We start from the raw sequence: 20,179 nt of genomic DNA, 5'->3' as shown, positions 1-20,179 counted from the left end.
CAAGAATCCTTCCTGAAATAGCTAAATGAACATACAGGATTAGCAGAAGCAACTACTTGTAGTAAAATAAGCTAAATTTCTTAAAGCTTTTTAGACAGTAATATACTGAATGTGGTCTTCTTTACTTAACAATTTTTTAGCCAGTCTTTCCTGTACAGTACAAGGTAATTTCAAACCCGTACAAGTAAATGAATATAAATCAAACTGAGATTTCTATTATATGGTTTATGGTGAAGTGTAATTAAGAACAAATGCATCGAATTCAACCTCTTCATGATAAAAACACTCAATAAACTAAGAATAAAAGATAATATCCTCAGGGAATTCCCCAGTGGTCTAATGTTAAGGACTCTATGATTCTCCCAAGGGCCTGGGTTCAATCGCTGCTTGGGGAACTAAGATCCTACAAGCTGAATGGTATGCCCTCTCCAGCACCCTGCCTCCCAAAAAAGATAACATCCTCAAACTGACGAAGTGCATGTACAAAAAACCCAATATCATACTTAATGTTTTCTCCCTAAGATCAAGAGGAAGACAAGGATGTCCACTCTTGCTACTTCTATTCAACACCATAGTGGAATTTCTAGCCAGGGCAATTAGATAAAAATGAAATAAGAAGAAAGAAAAGGAAAGAAAGGAAAGAAAAGGAAGGATTGAAAAAAAGAGAGAAAGAAAAGACATCCAGATTGGAAATGAAGAAGTAAAATATCTCTATTTGCATATGACAATTCTGTATATAGAAAATCTTAAGTAATCTACTAAAATACAATGAGAAATAATAAATAAGTTCAGTAAAGTTGCAGGATATAATATCAATATACAAAAATTGATTGTATTTCTCTACAGTAGCAATGTGCAAACTGAAAATGAAATTAGAAAAACAATTCCATTTATAATAGCATCAAAAATTTAAAACACTTAGGAATAAATTTTAACAAATGAAGCACAAAACTTATACTTTGCAAACTACAAAATACTGTTCAAAGAAATGAAAGGAGACTTGAATAAACAGAAAGATATACCACATTCATGAATGACCTTAATTTCATTAAGATGGGAATACTCTCCCTGAAACTGATCTACAGATTCAATGCAATTCCTACTCAAATGTCATCTTACCTTGTTGCAACAACTGACAAGTTAACATTCCTATGGAAATTTGTGAGACCCAGAACATAAGAAAAAAAAAAGAGAAAAATCTTGAAACAGAAAAACAAAGTTGGAAAACTCACAAATCCAAATTTCAAAACTTATTACAAAGTTACAGTAATCAAAACAGTGAGGTACTGCTGTAAGCATAGATATACAAGTCAGTAGAATAGAACTGAGAGTCCAGAAGTAAAACTTCATGTTTATGGTCAACTGATTTTTTACAAAAATGCCAATACAATTCAGTGGGAAAGGAATAGTCTTTTCAACAAATGGTACTGAAACAACTGGATATCCACACTCAAAAGAATTAATTTGCATCCCTACCCTCATACCATATATAAAAAATTAACTTAAAATGGATCAAATACCTAACTATAAGAGCTAAAGAATAAAACTCTTAGAAGAAAACATAGGTATAAATCTTCATAATTAGGCAATAGTTTCTTAGGTATGACATCAAAACACAATCAACCAAAAAAATAACTGATAAATTGGACTTCATTACAATTAAATTTCTGTGTCTCAAAAAATACCATAAGAAAGAAGGTAACTCACAACTGTAAGAAAACCCTCTACAAATTACATACCAAAAAAGCAACCTGTTTCTAGAATACATAAAGAACTCTTAAAACTCAATAATTTTTTTAAAAAAAATTCAATTTTTAACTGGGCAAAGGACCTGAATACAGTTCTCTAAAAAAGACATACAACTAGTCAATAGGTACATGAAAATATGCTCAAGATCACTAGTTATTAGGAAAAATGCAAATCCAAACCACAGTGAAATATCACTCTCCATAATATATCCACTAGGACAGATTTTGTAATAATTTTTAAAAAATAAATAGTAAGTATTGGCAAGGTGTTGAGAAATTGTAACATTCATACCCTGCTGATGGGAATGTAAAATGGTGCAGCCAGTAAGGAAAATATTCTGACAGTTCCTCAAAAGATTAGATATAGAGTTACCATATGACCCAGAAATTCCATTCCTAGTCATAAACTAAAGAGGATGAAAACATATGTCCACATAAAAACTAGTACATGAATGTTCACAGCAGCATTATTCATACTAGCCAAATAAAGGAAATAACCCAAGTGTCCACTAACTAGTGGATAAATATAATGTAAATAACTAGTAGATAAATACACTTAAACAGTGGAATATTACTCAATTCCAAAAAGAAATGAAGTCACGATACATGCTACAACACAGATGAACATTGAAAATACTATGATAAGTGAAAGAAACCAGTCACAAAAGACCACATAATATGATTTCATTTATATGACATGTCTACATGAGATATTCATAGAGACAGGAAGTATACTAGTAGTGGCCTAGGCCTATGGAGTTTAGCGGAAAATGAGGAGTGCCTGCTAACGAGTATAGGATTTCTTTGAGGGGTGACGAAAATGTTTTAAAATTGATTGTGGTAATGGCTGCACATCTCTGAAAATACTAAAAATCACTGAATTGTACACTATAAATAAGTGAATTGTAGGGTATGTGAATTACATCTCAGTAAAGCTGTCATTGGACTTCCAGGTGGCTTAGACGGTAAAGCGTCTGCCTACAATGCGGAAGAGCTGGGTTCAATCCCTGGGACAGGAAGATCCTCTGGAGAAGGCAATGGCAACCCACTCCAGTACTCTTGCCTGGAAAATCTCATAGATGGAGGAGCCTGGTAGGCTGCTATAGTCCATGGGGTCATAAAGAGTCGGACACGACTGAGCGACTTCACTCACTCACTCAAAGCTGTCATAAAAAAAAGGAAAAGGAAGAAATGAGTCAGAACTCCAAGCTTTAGCTCTAGTTTCAAATGGCATGATCTGCTGCTTTCCCAATCTTCACATTCCATTTAAAATTATTTTGAATATCACCAGCAAGCAGGTCATCCACATAATTACTAAAATGTTTGCAGCCTTAAAAGACAGGGGTAAATTTTTTTTTATAGGACAAAAACTGTTGAGAATCAATATTCAATAAGATTTATGACAGTTCAATGGGTCTGAGGAATAAAACAAGAGATGTGCTGCTGCAACTTACATGACTGAATCATGACCACTGCCCAGGTCATAATAACGCTGGAGTAGGGGTCAGGTAGATGGAAAAATCAAACCATTATCAACAAGCTTCACACTATATTTACTATGTGTGGTTGATCATCCACTGTCATAAAAGAAAAATTTCAGACATTATGAGATCTTCAAATGCTACTATTCATCATTAAAACACAAACTATCCAGGAAAAGAACAATTTCCAGAAGCTCCACGTTTTGATTTTTAAGTGAATGGATTTCATTAAAAAAAAACTGTTCATTTCGTCGAAAGGCATCAAGGAGCTGCATCATTCAGTCATCCAATTAGCAAATACATACTGCACAGCTACCATATGGCAGGTACTCTGTGGGTTACGAAGACAGCTCCAAAATATGATTCCTACCTTCAAGAGCTACAATTAATCTAAGAGATAAGACACAAACCAAGTCTCCCAGAATGGTAAAAGTGACAAAAAATGAAACAAATGAACTGCTCTAGGAGCTACTCGGAGGTCAGAAAAGTGAGTTTACTTTCTAGATCAAATTTGAAAAGGAAAGGCTGATGAAAGAGGTAGATTCTGGCTAAATAATGAAGGACAAATAAAATTCCTATATTAGAAATAGGTCAAGGAGGGCTTCCTGAGAAAAGGAGCAACATGAATCAAATTAAGATGGGGAAGTGTCCCAGGAAGAGAATTTCCAATGCAAATGATGCATGATATTCTGTATGGGAGCAGTAAGAAGGCTAGACATTAGGCTCAGCCCAGAGTAAGGGGATTTTGAAAGCCATGTTAAGGAATCTGAATTTTATTGTATGGGTAATGAAATACTACTAATGACTTAAGAGTAAAGGACAAACAGAAAGCAAACGCTACTTTAGAAAAATTAACCTCATATTGGTAAACAAGATGGACTGATATGAGGTAGCTGAGACACAAGGAGGGCAATTAGAAGGTGACTACAATAGTTTTGGTAAGACAAGAAGGACACAGAACTCAGACAGAAGTAACAGAAATGGAATTCTTCATACATTAAAGGTAGTTTTTTATAATTCTATATATTTCATGGGAATTTCATATAAATTAACTGCCCATATAAAGTCTGAGGGCCCCAATCATGAAAAGCTATAAATATCTATATAAAACATTACTGCATTCTAAAACCTGCACACCAAAAGGGTTATCTGAGATATAATCATGTGCTAAATCAAGAGGCAGGGTTCATCTTCCAAAAGATACAATCTAGTCACTATTAGCCCTAGAAGGCTCACATTTTTTCTATACTAACACTTAACAATGCTCCAGGGAAGTGACAAACAATCATGTTTCGAGGACAAATTTTTTTTGCGTTTTTTTTCTTTTCATCATCTTTGTCAGTTACAGATATTTGCATGAAAACAGGATCAGGGTCCTTGGGGATTCATCAGTTCGTACTGCTTATTTTTCATCCATGTCATCCTCTCAATTAATGCAGGAAGGAGGATTGAGATATCGAAACACCAGATTAGGGTGTCAAGTAAATGTCAACCCCTAGAGTAGATGAATAATCTGTAAGGACAAAAAGGATCTTGTTTTTATGCAAATACCCTATACACAATAAAACAAAGAGGTTATAGCCAAGAAATCCACTACATATCAATGTGACTCTTACCAATTCTAAATCAAAAAAATGTTTTCTGCATGTCAACTAATTATTATGATCAGGGAAAATGACAATCAGTAGCAAAGCACTGCTACAGAAATTGAAAGAAAGCTGTATTTTGAACTAGAAAATAATTTTGAGAAATCTCAGCTGTGCTCCTAGAACTCATCTGGCAGAAACAAGCATTTCTACTGCAGAATTTTGGTTCCCTGCTTAAGGTCACTGAGTTAGGTGACTTCAAACCCCTACCTCCAAAAGCCTTAAGTTTTAGAAATATAAATAATTAATAATAATGATGATCTTAGCCGTGTGGAATAAAAACTGAAACAAACCATACCAAGTTTCTGTTTCTATGCAAAGACATTAAAATAGATTTACTGATGCTCAGAGAACCAACTCATTATCCTAAACTGATAAAGAATCATTTATCCAGTAAGAACAGCATTCAAGGTAATAAATAATGAAGAGTTCGTTAAGATAGAGTTCTTCACAGAAAAATCCTAGCTAATAAGAAGGAATGATAGAATTAGTATAATACCATTTCACAGCCTATAATAAAATAGTGAATCTAGGCAGTTTTCAATGGCTGTTAAAACTCTGGTTGTAAGGCTGATAGAGAATTTTATGAGTAACAGATTAGGCAAACAATACCTTTATCAATGAATTAATCTTAACATCACAAAGAGAGACAACCAGATAGGATGTACCCTTCTGAAGGATGTGTACAACACCATTTATGAAATATTCTTGTCAAAATAAAAATAAAAATCCATCCTGTATCTGTATGAGCTTCTAAATCTAATTACTGGGAAATAAAAAGGGATAGATGGACATACTAACCACTACCACAGGGATAAAAGCAACAAAATCCAGAGTGGGGAAAATTCCACAGAAAAAGTAACAATAATAAATAGCAAAGGAAAATAATAGGGAGATGGAACTATGCCAGATTAAAAGAAACTTAAAGTGAAAGTGAAGTTGCTCAGTCGTGTCCGACTCTTTGTGACCCCATGGACTGTAGCCTACCAGGCTCCTCCCTCCATGGGATTCTCCTGGCAAGAGTACTGGAGTGGGTTGCCATTTCCTTCTCCAGGGGATCTTCCCGACCCAGGGATCGAACCAGGGTCTCCCACATTCCAGGCAGACACTTTAACCTCTGAGCCACCAGGGAAGCTTAAGAGACTTATTAATCAATTATAGTACCTTACTTAAACCCTGATTCAAACCAACCAACTATATAAAGACAATTATGAGTGAACCAGGGAAATATGAATTCTGATTGGCTATCTGATATTAAACAAGTCTGTTAAAATTCTTTAGGCATAATTAATAGAATCACAATTATACTTCAGAAAAAAAAAAAGGAAAGAAAGTCCTTGTCTTTTGGACTCACATATGAAGTTATTTAGTAGTGAGACAATATGATGCCTGAGATTTGCTTTAATTATGTAGGTTGGCAGAGGTTGAAACAGATTGGCCAGATGCTAACTATAAAACCAAATCGTCAGTATATAAGGTCAATATTCTACTTTCTCTCCTTTGGTATATGTTTGAAATTTTTCATAATAAAAAGTAGAGAAAAAACTACTTCATTATCTTTCTCAGCAGGAAGATAGGAAAAGAAAAACTAATCAGAGGGAATATAGTAATTTCATCTACAACTAACCAGAGACAACACTGTTGATAAATACATTCAGTAATATAGCATCTTTTTATATAATAAAGTTTGAAAAAATTTTATTCCATAAGAAAAACTGACATAGATAAAGCGATCACTGTGATCATTACAGCATGTATTATCCAGAGCTAGAAACAGAATCAAGTTCTACACTGTATAAGTCTCGCATTTATGAATTTAATAATCATGGGGTTTTCATTATAAACCCTTGAGGTCTATGACATACATGGTAAAGAGTAATTCTGCCAAGACAAGCTTCAATCATGAGAAATAAATGACTAGTATACAGAGGAGTCAGGCACATCGCAGACCACCTAGCAACCATGTCTCAGAGCAGCCTGTGGCTCTCTGCTCCTTGATCCATGAAGTGATTTTAAAATGTTTTCTTGGGAAACAAACATCAACTGCTAATGATAGTAATGGAAATAAAGAAAACAAAAACAGGACTAAGGAAGTGCTATTAGTCGAAAATTGGTAGTTTTAAATTAAATTTTAAAGTGAAATGTTGAATTGGTAGTAAAATCAATGATGTGGACAAATCCACTACATGTTCTATAAACAAAAGAAACAATTTGTTAAACTGCTGTTGGGAATTATATTAATCAGTACAAAACAGTTTTGAAGAAAGTTATAAGCTATAGTAGTCTCTCAAAATTGTGCATTTATCAAGGTCTCAGGAAGTACCTACCCAATGAGAATGAAGTTCTAACACTCTATGTTGAGTATTTCTTTCAATTACAAAGTGAAAATCTACAATTCCGTTTCCAGTTTTATAATGAACAGAGTATGGAAAGAAATATAGTTAAAAATCATTTTAAACTAAAAGACTGGAGAGCAGACAGAAATACAGAATTTTAAAAGCATTACTCGTACTGGCAGATTACATTTTTAGTGTGTTACAATACCCTTCCTTTGGGGAAGCAATCCTTCTCAAATGCATTCTACATGATCTGAGTCAGACTTAAGGTTCCAATCGGCATGTGCACCCCGCCCCCAGGCTGGCCCATCTCAGTGCTCTATGCTACTTGGCTAAAGGACTGGTTCCAGGAAAGGTATGTAAGCCAAGATGGAATAGTCAGAGGCCTCCCAAGGACCTTTTCTGGGCAATTTTCAGAAAACATCTTCTTCCTTTTGGGATTATAAGATTTAAAGACATATAAACTGGAGCTCCTATTGGTCACCTGCCTGAGTGCAAGGTCAAAGAATAATAATGCATGACTGAAGCAGAACTCTGAAATGTAAAACAAAAGCAAGAACAAGAGCACATTCCTAAGACATCACTAAGCGTCATGGATCTGGGGAGGGATGGACTGGGAGTTTGGGTTTAGCAGATGCAACCTATTACATTTAGAATGGATAAACAAGGTCCTATTATACAGCACACGGGACTATATTGAACATCCTTGTGATAAACCATAATGAAGAAGAATATAAAAGAGAATGTATATATAAGTATAACTGAGTCACTTTGCTGTACAGCAGAAATTAACACAACACTGTAAATCAACTCTACGTCAATAAAAAGTCAGTAAGAGTCAAGGATCAAGATATGCTCAAAACTATTTCTACTCCTAGAATTTTGATGTATGTGAATAAAATCCTTTTGCTTAAGCTAGTTTGATTTGACATTCTATCACTTAAAACTCAAAGAGTTTCCAATATACTTTCACTGTACAGAGAAAAATAACTTGCAACCTAGTAAACTCAGTAATTATTCCAGCACACTCTATCGTAAAAGGCTTACTTCATGGATTACAGTGGCTTCTTACCTTTCAGTTCAGTTCAGTTCAGTCGCTCAGTAATGTCTGACTCTTTGCGATCCCATGAATCACTTTAGAACACCTAATAAAGATACTTCCTGAATTATGCCCGAACGCATCATGAAATACACAGCATGGCCCCTAAATAAATGTGATCTGGGTACTCACACTCATCCAGCCCCAACTGATAGGCCAGGTTCTGAAGGCCTCGTACCTTCTCCATCAAGTTAGCTGTGGTGAGGCTCCCCAGTTCTGAAACAGAATCATTCACTTGAATACCATTTCTCTCCTTTCTAGTAACAACTCACGTGGGTTGCAAACCCTTGCTATAAAAGTTTTCAAACTTAATTACTATTGAGTAAATAGAAAATGGATCCATATCTCTTCTTATCCACTCACTCACCCTAAACACACAGACATACAAACCAGTGAATTTTTCCACCACTGCAAATGCCTCATATGAACTTACCCACTTAACGAGAAGAGAGTTAGCATAAATACAATAGCAATTACGTGTTTTATCCTGAGGATCCTTTTATAACATTTGCTTTGCTATCATACAAAATGAATACACTACTAAAATATGGAAGCTTGTGATTGGACACAGCATTGAGAAAGCCTACAGACAGATCTTTGACTTGCAGTATGGACACCATCTCCACCGTCATTCACAAGTCCTCACTGGTCCAGCTGGTACCTCCCAGGTGAAAAGAAGGTGAGTGTGAAAGTCACTCAGTCATGTCCGACTCTTTGCAACCCCATGGACTATATAGTTCATGGAATTGGCCAGGCCAGAATACTGGAGTGGGTAGCTGTTCCCAACCCAGGTAGATCTTCCCAACACAGGGACTGAACCCAGGTTTCCCACATTACAGGCAGATTCTTTACTTGCCGACCACCAGGGAAGCCCAAGAATATAGGAGTGGGTAGCCTATCCCTTCTCCATGGGATATTCCCAACGTACCCAGGAATAGAACCGGGATCTCCTACATTGCAGGCAGATTCTTCACCAGCTGAGCTACCAGGGAAGCCCTTCCCAGGTGCATAGTGATAAAGAATCTGCCAGCCAGTACTGGAGACCCAGGAGAGGTGTGTTCAATCCCTAGGTCAGGAAGATCCTCTGGAGTAGAAAATGGCAACCTGCTCCTATATTCTTGACTGGAAAATTCCATCGACAGAGGAGCCTGGCAGGCTACAGTTCATGGGGTCTCAAAGAGTTATATATGACTGAGCACACATACACAATATTTCAATTAATAATAAAATAGCAATAAAACACTAAATAAAATAGTGATAAAAAGTAAATAATTAAGAGTCAAGGATCGAGATATGCTCAAAGGTATTTCTACTCCTAGAATTTTTATTTATGTGAATAAAATCCTTTTGCTTAAGCTAGTTTGATTTGACATTCTATCACTTAAAACTCTAACAGTTTCCAATATACTTGCACTGTACATAGAAAAATAACTTATAACCTAGTAAACTCAGTAATTATTCCAGCACACTCTATCATAAAAGGCATACTTTGTTTAGAAAAAAAAGACTAAATATTAATCCAAACTTTTCCTTCAAATCAAATGCCTATAAAAATTGTTAAAGTTTACCAGAAAAGAAGACAGTAGACTTAAAGTAAAAACTTACTTTCCAAGATTTTCATTTAAATAGTACCCTATGTCTTAGGCTTAAGACATAGGTCAATTTGCATAAAACATAATGCTCTGATCCTTTACTAAAACTTTGAGGTTTCCTTAGAAAATACATGCTGATGGAATATATAAATGTCTGTTTGGAACATTAAAGCAATGAACCTGAGATGCCCTTGAGACTTAATTTTCCCCTGGCTGGAGGAGGGGATCTGCTTTTAAGTATTTCACGCAGAACAATGAATTACTTCTGAGATCAAATAGAGGTGTTATTTTCTGCAACTTATCATGCCACAATTATTATCTATATCTTGCATAAGTAGACTTCCTCGATCTGTTCAGCTGCTTAAATAGCTTAAGAATCCTGGATTTTCTACCTTAACTTCAGTCTATTACTTCACCACCATCATGAATCTTACCACTAGAAGGACGATTAAAAATTAAATAAAGTAGAGCAAAATCAAGGAAAATGAATGTTTTTTAATTTAAATTTCTACTTTGTGGTTGAGTTTCAAGTCATTTATCAAATATTCACTACTTACAGTATTCTTTGTTGGAGAAATTGATAAGACAGAAAGAACTAAAAGACAGTCTTAACCCACTCTGGGGTTGTCAATTAATAGTACTGGCAACAATAGATGGCAGTAAATCCTAAATAAGCCACTTGAGTTATAGCAGTAACAGACTAGTCTTAACAAGATCAGAGTTTAAATTTTAACTCTTTCTAATAAAACTTGGTTTAAGTTAACCTCTGAAACTTAGATATCATACTTAACTCAAAGAACCTTTATGAGAATTAGAATGAGAAAATTTACGAGAGCTTTTGATTAACTGAGCATCATACAAAATAAAGTTAATATTATAGGAACTTAGCAGCAGCAGCAATCATTATGATTGAGTCTTGAATTGGTAAGATTTCTACACATGAAAAAATAGAGAAGGGCATTTAGATATGAAAAACATGAGTATGATGGCTAAATAGGCAATTTGAAGCCAAGAATACTTGTAAGGGAATCGTGAGAGAAAAACTGTTAAGGTGGTATGTGGAGGAACAAATGTCAGGCCAAAAGTTAAAGGTCACCAGCACTGCTTACCTTTCAACATGTCGATGTCATCACGTTCTATTTCAGCCATCCATTTGGGTGGAGAGCTAGTAATAGGCTGTCAGAAAATAATATATCCATTCAGACAAATGCAAAGTATGAAGAGACCCTATTCTTCTTTCTTATGAGAAAAAGAGCTTTTCACGTAGCTGTCTGACTCTGCAACTCCATGGCCTATAGCCTACCAGGCTCCTCTGTCCATGGAATAATCCAGGCAAGAATACTGGAGTGGATAGCTATTCCCTTCTCCAGGGGAGCTTCTCAACCCAGGGATCAAACCTGGGTCTTCTGCATTGCAGGCAGATTCATTACCACCTGAGCCACCCGGGAAACCCTTGAGAACAGTGGCAAATTATAATTTCAAATACCTAGACTTCTCCAGGTTCAGATATGGCCTACATAGAGAACCCTTACAAAACAATACTCTTCATCTTTAAAAGCTGGTTTTAAAGAAATGATCTTAGAAAATTAGGTCTGACTACTGTTACTGCTATATGTATAACAGATTGGTATAGTCGTGACAGAAACTACTGGAAATTCACGACTAGTGAAAGCCTCCAACTGAACTGTTTGAAACAATAATCAGGAAGTAACATTTGCTGACAGAGGAGAAGATTTTCAAAGAAAAATCAAGAATGAGAAAATCTTCAATCTGAACAAGAGAATACTGGAATACTCATCACTTAAAATTTCATTTTATTGTAAATGTTATAGAAAACTTTAGAATTTTAAGTTTCTTCTCATTCCTGATAATGAACTTACAAAATATGAAAGAGAGCTCATTCTTAGAACAGCTTTGGCATACCAGCCTTCAATCCAGGCTACACATGAGAACCAGCTGTGTAACTTAAAAAATATACAAATAACTAGGCCATAACCCAGATGCACTGATTCAGAGTATCAGGGTGTAGGAGAGGGTCCAGTGGGAAGAACTGAGCAAGGGCATTACAGATCTATTTTTTAAAAGCTCCACAGCTGGTATATGAACAATTCTGATGAGAGTTCCCTTCAACTTTGAGCCCTTTTCCTTTTCCTTTTCTTAAATTGAAGTATAACTGACACATACCATTATATTAGTTTTGGGTGTACAGCATAGTAATTCAGTATTTGTGCATATTGGGAAATGACTGCCACAAGAAGTCTAGTTGACATTCATCACCATATATGGCTACAAAAGTTTTTTTCTTGTAATAGGTGAGCTACCAGGGAAGCCCTAAGATCTCTTAGCAACTTTCAAACAGACAATACAGTATTATTAACTACAGTTACATTATTAACTGTAGTTACCATGCTGTATATTCTATCTCCAGGACTCATTTATGCTTTTCTTTTTCAAAAAATTCACTTTTACTTGGTACTATGTGATAAGTAAAACACTTTACATGCATCATGTCATTTACTTTCCAAATCAACCCTATGAAAAAAGTATTATTACCCTCCTCATTTCACAAATTAAAAAAACAACAGATGTTTAGGAAGATTATAAACCACTTGCCTCAAGTCATAGAGCTACTGGAACCATGATTCAAAACCCATGAAGTCTGAGTTCCAAAACCACTACTCTACCTTCCCTTGAAGGCTTTAGGTCAAATTCACTACTTTTACCCCTAGCAGGGAATCAGAATATTCCAGGAGATCTTAACCTGAGGCCCTGGGATGGCCCTGAACCCATAGAAACAAAACTCAATATGTATGTCCATACTTCTAGGGAAAAGGTATAGATATTTCATCAGATTTTCAAAATACACCATGCTCTAATAAAGGTTTTAAAAACCACTTATTTATGTTTACAACTCAAAGCAGTTAGTTGTAACAAATATAATTAAAAATTCAGTATGAATGAGAATTTACAAAAACTAAATCAAATCTATTTAATCTACTAGACAAAAGCTGATCTAATACTAGCTACTGTGTATTGCTTATTAGCTCTTGGTACTATGCAAAGCATTTTACATCCATTATGCCATTTTATACTAAGAAGCCTATGAGACAGTATTAGATGAGAAAACTAAGGCTGAAAGATCTTAGGAAGCTTGCTCAGGTCACAGATAGTGAAATAACAGATTCAAGATTCAAATCCAAGTGTATCTGCCTTTAAAACCCTATGCTATCCTTCACCCTATGCTCAGGCCTTCCTGGATGTTAAAGTCACACACTCCAGCTTTCATACAACCCTACCTTCTGGAAAAATAGAAGCTACAAAAAGGTCCCTTTGAACAAATATGTTCATGTTACCTGAAAGCCACAGGCCTTAATATTTAACTCAGTATCTTTAACCCTAAGTTAACCTTTAACCTAATGAGTAGAGAATGTTAAGCATATGGTAAGTTACTAAGAGAGTTAATTACAAATCCCTAATCTGTTAATAGAAACAGCATGAGCTTTGGAATCAGACAGATCTCTGCTCAAATCCTAGCCAGTCATTCACTAGGACTTGGGCAAGTAACTTAACTTTTAAGCTTCTCTGCTAGTCAGTGCTTCTAACTTTGGGCACAAACGCTTCTGCTGCTGCTGCTAAGTTGCTTCAGTTGTGTCCGACTCTGTGCGACCCCACAGACGGCAGCCCACCAGGCTCCCCCATCCCTGGGATTCGCCAGGCAAGAACACTGGAGTGGGTTGCCATTTCCTTCTCCAATGCATGAAAGTAAAAAGTGAAAGTGAAGTCACTCAGTCATGTCTGACTCTTAGCAACCCCATGGACTGCAGCCTACCAGGCTCCTCCGTCCATGGGATTTTCCAGGCAAGAGCACTGGAGTGGGTTGCCATTGCCTTCTCCGACAAATGCTTCTAAGTATGTATAATAAGAATGGATGCTAGTAAGTAGACTTACGGGTTGAAAGCCTGGTTTTGCCATTTATAGCCTATAATCTTGGGTAAACTGCTTAACATCTTTGTGCCTATCTGTCTGTAAAATATGGATAATAATAGTACCTATACGTCATATGGGTTTGTTTGTTTGTTTCCTGGCCACATCACACAGCTTGCAGGATCTTAGTTTCCCAACCAGGGATTGAATCTAGGGCCAGGACAGTGAAAGCACTGAGTCCTAACAACTGGACTGCCAGGGAAATCCCCCTCATATGGTTTCAGTTCAGTACAGTTCAGTCTAATCACTCAGTCGTGTCCAGCTCTTTGCGACCCCGTGAATCGCAGCACGCCAGGCCTCCCTGTCCATCATCAACTCCCAGAATTCACTCAGACTCACGTCCATTGAGTCTGTGATGCCATCCAACCATCTCATCCTCTGTCGTCCCCTTTTCCTCCTGCCCTCAATCCCTCCCAGCATCAGAGTCTTTTCCAATGAGTCAACTCTTCCCATGAGGTGGCCAAAGTACTGGAGTTTCAGCTTTAGCATCATTGCTTTTCCAAATGAACTAAAGAACACCCAGGGCTGATTTCCTTTAGAATGGACTGGTTGGATCTCCTTGCAGTCCAAGGGACTCTCAAGAGTCTTTTCCAACACCACAGTTCAAAAGCATCAATTCTTTGGTGCTCAGCTTTCTTCACAGTCCAACTCTCGCATCCATACATGACCACTGGAAAAACCATAGCCTTGACTAGACGGACCTTTGTTGGCAAAGTAATGTCTCTGCTTTTGAATATGCTATCTAGGTTGGTCATAACTTTCCTTCCAAGGAGTAAGCGTCTTTTAATTTCATGGCTGCAATCACCACCTGCAGTGATTTTGGAGCCCCCAAAAATAAAGGCTGCCACTGTTTCCACTGTTTCCCCATCTATTTCCCATGAAGTGATGGGGCCAGATGCCATGATCTTCGTTTTCTGAATGTTGAGCTTTAAGCCAACATTTTCACTCTCCTCTTTCACTCTCATCAAGAGGCTTTTTAGTTCCTCTTCACTTTCTGCCATAAGGGTGGTATCATCTGCATATCTGAGGTTATTGGTATTTCTCCCGGCAATCTTGATTCCAGCTTGTGCTTCTTCCAGCCCAGCGTTTCTCATGATGTACTCTACACAGAAGTTAAATAAGCAGGGTGACAATATACAGCCTTGACGTACTCCTTTTCCTATTTGGAACCAGTCTGTTGTTCCATGTCCAGTTGTAACTGTTGCTTCCTGACCTGCATATAGGTTTCTCATATGGTTTGGTAAAAACTAAATAATGTACTTAAAGTGCTTAGAACAGTGCCTGGCATATGGTACGCACCATGTACATGCTAGCTAACATCATAAGCATCCTATCTTCCTGGTTGTGGGAATACGTAAGAGAACATATCTAGAGCATCCAGCACAATGGCTGCTGCCCCAGGAAATGGAAAAGCTGTAGCTCTAATGAATATCTTTCTTCAGTTTCCGATGAGCCACTGAGAAACTTCAAAATCCTTCAAGGAGGTATAAGCCAAAGTAATAATGCATCACATAAACAAAAGAGAAACACCTCAAAATCATAGTTTGGGCCAAAAGAATATTGGCACTACATTAAATATTTCAATTGCTTTACCTTAAAATCTTTTAAGCTGAGAGAAGAGGCAAATAGCCAAAGGTCAAAATATCAAAATAGAGCATTAACATCATTAACATGATGATGATATAAACAGACTTTCAGGGTTGCAGTTACAAAATACTATGAAGGCAGTAACATTATTCTTGAAAATAAAGAAATTAAAAGATACTTGAGATTTTACCCAGAAGCAAAAAATTGGAAAAACTTCATTATGTGAGATATTACTTACACTTTTGAAGGAAGCTGCAAATTCAGCAACACCTGGTACTAAAAAGAAAAAACAGAACATTAATCATTCAATATTGGCTACTATGTAAGGAAATGGGCACTTCCATACACAGTCATCCTCTTTCATGTGCACAAAGATATACATTGTGAAATCGTTTATACTATCAAAACTTCTATATTATTAGGTTTTCAAATACGGTATGAGTTCATAAGCTATAGTAAATCTAGACAATAAAATTTAAAAATGAAGTAAATCTATACCTATCAACATGGAAAGATCCACTGATAAATTACTAGGCATTAAATTAAGTTAAACTGTAGATCACTAATACAGCTCAGTTCAGTTTAGTTCAGTCGCTCAGTCGTGTCTGACTCTTTGCGACCCCATGAATTGCAGCACGCCCGGCCTCCCTGTCCATCACCAACTCCCGGAGTTCACTCAGACTCACGTGCATCGAGTCGGTGATGACATCCAGCCATCTCATCCTCTGTCGTCCCCTTCTCCTCCTGCCCCCAATCCCTCCCAGCATCAGAGTCTTTTCCAATGAGTCAAATCTTCGCATGAGGTGGCTAAAGTACTCGAGTTTCAGCTTTAGCATCATTCCTTCCAAAGAACACCCAGGACTGATCTCCTATACAACCCCATAACAAAACAAAGCAAAAAAATTCTATATACTTTAAAATATTTATTTGCTTACTTGTGTAAGCATTAAAAAAAAATACACAATTTCTGTACTGAACTACAACAGCTGTTAACTTTATCAGCACTTAAAGGACGCAAGGAATTACTTGATACATTTCATACTGTCTAAGTTATTACAGATATAGCTTTTAAAAATAATTCTTTCGGGTGGGAGGTGGGAGGGGGGTTCATGTTTGGGAACTCATGTATACCCGTGGTAGATTCATGTCAATGTATGGCAAAACCAATACAGTATTGTAAAGTAAAACACAGTAAAAATAAAAATTAAAATAAATAAATAAATGATTCTTTTTTTAAAGGTTCTCTATCATTTTCTGAGTCACACTGTGCTCTGAAAGAACTGAACTACTAAACAGCTATTCTTACTACCAGACCACAGAATTCAGTCTCTTCCTCTGAAATAAAATTTTAATCATTACAGTTAAATGATAACTCTTCAAAAATGTTCCTCAAAGTAGCACTGGTTTTCCCATTGATTTTGATATCAAGAAACCAAAAACTTACATTGTTCTGGCCAAAGGTCTGGTGAAGCCCGGTCAAGTTTTTCAAAACTTAGCAAAGATGCTTCTAGATCTGCTCCTAGAACAAAACACCCAGATAAGCCAAGAAGGAACAAAACACATTATTTTACATGTTATGACATATCAATCTCAAAGAACATAAACTGGAACACTCACTCACCTGGAAGTCTAGAGATTTGAGTTCTATGATTACTGATGCTACTGTGCCATGATTTACACAAATAAATGATTTCCTTACTCTCCCCGTCTTTAAAAAGGGAAACAATATTTTAGTAGGGTGTTGGGAAAAATGAATGTTCAAAACCACCTGTATCTTTACTCGTGTGTGTGTGTGTGTCTGTGTATTAAGTCGTTCAGTTGTGTCCAACTCTTTGTGACGCTATGGACTGTAGCCCCCCCAGGCTCCTCTGTCCGAGGAACTCTCCAGACAAGAATACTGGAGTGGGTTGCCATTCCCTATTCCAGGGAATCTTCCAGACCCAGGGTTCAAACCCTGGTCTCCTACATTGCAGGAGGATTTTTTTACCACATGAACCACCAGGGAAGCCCATCTTTATCATACTCAGACTCTCCTTCCAGTCACTGAAGTCCCTGCTATCAGAAAAGACAAACTCCTCTGCTCAGGCTCTGGATTCCACCTTCTCTTGCTTTGTCTAAGACATCATAGTGAATAATCTATTGCACAACCAGTTTCTACCCTCTCTACTGGCTCATACTCAACAAGTAAGTCTGCTCTGGAATTTACCTTCTTTGAAGAAATTCTTGAGCCCATGACTTCCTCACTACTTCACAGCAAAAGTTTTTTAGCTGTCCATCCTGTTGTCTCCTCTTCCTCACCTCACAGTCTTTCTTTGGCCTACCACAAACAGGCTTCTACCCCTACATGCATGGAAACAGCTGTCATGGAGGTCACTGATGACCTGTGTTGCTAAATCCAGTGGTCACTTCTCTGTTCTCTCTTATGTGACCCCTCTGCAGCATCCAATCACTGACCACTCTCCTTCAAACACTCCAGCTTCTACAAAAGCACTATGCTGGTTCTTCCCCTTCCTCACGGATTCCTTCAGTCTCCCCTTCCACTCAGGGCCCACCATAGGCTGGCTTCACTCTCGACTGAAAGTCTCCCAAGGAAATCTCATCTAGTCCCATACCCTTTACCATCATTTATATGCCAAGGACTCCATATTTCTCTTTCCAGCCCCAATATTTTCCCGAACTTCAGAGTTATATATCTAAGTGGCTATGTGACATCTCTATGTGTGGAAAACTTTAATCCCCATCTTCTCCATCTCAGTAAACAGCACCACCATCAACTCCAGTTCTCAATCCAAAAACCCAGGGGTCATCCTTCATGCCTCCCTTTCTTTCATCCTTCCATTATCAATCTATTCATAAATCCAGTAGTTTCTATCTAAACCACACTCTGAAATTTCATTAATTAAGCAATTAAAATTCATTAAGCAATTAAATTAAGCAATTAAATTTCATTTAATTAAGCAAGAAACTATCGTTTCTCTCCTGTACGACTTCAATAGGCTCTTACCATCTCCCTGCTCCCATTCTTACCCCTCCCCATCCCTACTCTCAAACCTACTTTCCAAAAAGTAAAATGTCAATCAGTTCAAGCCACTCTCCAGCTTAAAAGACTTCTTCCCAGCTAAATTCATGAATGCATACCTATTGTGACCTATAAAATCCTATGTGACCCAGCCCCTGCCTAATTTTTTTGACACCATTTCTTTTCCACTCTTGCCCTGGAACACAGAAGGTGTTTAATATTAACAACAACAGTTAACATTTGTTAAGTACATTACTTTGTGCTCAGTATACTAATCAGCTGCATAAATTAGCTAATTTAATGATATAAACAGTGGTTCCTAACATGTTCTGGGTAAGCCAAATTTTTGAAAATCTGAAAAAAAAGCTATGAACCCAGAAAACGTACATATTTATAAAATCTTTCAACATGTCCTTTTCTCTAAACAAAATTTCCTCCCAATAGTCTAAGGAACTCCGAAGTTCACATCAGGATTATCTACAATAGCCAAGACATGGGAACAACCTAAGTGTTCACTGATGGATAAAGAAAGTTTGAAAATACACACACACACACACACACACACACACACACACACACACACACAAATGGAATATTATTCAGCCATATATAAATGAGGAAATCCTGTCATTTGTGACAACCTATATGGACGTTGAAGGCATTATGATAAATGAAATAAAACAAATATAATACAACCTCACTTATGAGTGCAATCTAAAATAAGCAAACAGACAAACTCACAGAAAAAGAGATCATACTCATGGTTATTAGAAGTGGGGGTAACAAGGCGGGTAATTAGAGGAAAGTGGTCAAAAGGTACAAACTTTAGGTTACAAGGTAAATAAGTATTAGGGGTGTAATGATGACTATAGCTAACACTGCTGTATGACAGACAGGAAAGTTAAAAGAGTAAATCCTAAGTGTGTTCATCAAAAGAAGAAAATTTTTTGCCTTTATTCTTCTTTCCTTTTTACTGTACTGCTGTGAGAAGATGGACGTTAGCTGAACCAATCTATTTACTCTAAGGAAATTTCCATTGGCATTCTAATTGGTAAAGAACTCAACTCTAAAAAACTGCCTTAACTAGATACGTGAAACACAAAATCCCAATTTTCAAACTTCCAAGGAATGCTACTTATGGAAAGTTCAAGCATAACAAAAATAAACTTATTGAGGGTAGGATTCAATAACCAACAAGCATGACCTTATGATACCACAGTCTAGGGTATAACTTGACTCTACTGTGTTATTCTCATACATTAAGTAACAAGTGACTTTAGATTTCAATTTTCTTCTTTTCAAGGAGGTCCCAGCAAATTAAGCATTAAAAAGAGAAAGAGTGAAAGATCTAAACTTTTTTTCATAGCAAGATAATTTTAATTAGACCTTATAGACAGAAACAGGTGGGACTCTAAAAATAGAAGTGAGAGAGCTAGGCAGTAGTATATTTTAGAATAAGACATTTGTTTAGATGCAAAATTTAAGTTCACAGTGCTCAACCTGTTTTTGTCAGATTAAAAAGATTAGAGGGAAAAGGATAAAGCTATGCAAAAGATGAGCAAGAAAACTTTTAAAGTCAAGTGTGCAAATAGAGTGAGAGTGGACATGGTTAAAAGGCAAAAGGAAAAAAAAAAACATTTCCAATATTCTTCCTGGCCAAAGGAAGGAAAAGAAATTGAGAGAAGAC

At 36.7% G+C, this 20,179-nt stretch overlaps 1 protein-coding gene across 3 annotated transcripts in view; it reads right to left on the bottom strand.

Moving 5' to 3' along the window:
• Positions 1-20,179, bottom strand: part of LIN52 (lin-52 DREAM MuvB core complex component) — a 117,223-nt gene that overhangs the window by 95,064 nt on the left and 1,980 nt on the right. For 2 of the 3 annotated variants that reach the window (XM_052646488.1, XM_052646490.1), the window contains exons 2-5: positions 16,918-16,992; positions 15,712-15,749; positions 11,012-11,078; positions 8,443-8,526 (exon numbers count right to left, since the gene is read on the bottom strand). In XM_052646488.1, the coding sequence (XP_052502448.1) occupies positions 8,443-8,526; positions 11,012-11,078; positions 15,712-15,749; positions 16,918-16,992 (264 nt within the window). The remainder of the gene's footprint in view (positions 1-8,442; positions 8,527-11,011; positions 11,079-15,711; positions 15,750-16,917; positions 16,993-20,179) is intronic. The other variant, XM_052646489.1, reaches the window with a different exon arrangement.

The sequence above is a fragment of the Budorcas taxicolor genome, chromosome 10 (assembly GCF_023091745.1).
Source record: "Budorcas taxicolor isolate Tak-1 chromosome 10, Takin1.1, whole genome shotgun sequence".
In the NCBI taxonomy this organism is placed as follows: Eukaryota; Metazoa; Chordata; class Mammalia; order Artiodactyla; family Bovidae; genus Budorcas; species Budorcas taxicolor.
Note: the sequence above shows the minus strand (reverse complement) of the source record. Positions and strands in the feature narration are given on the sequence as shown.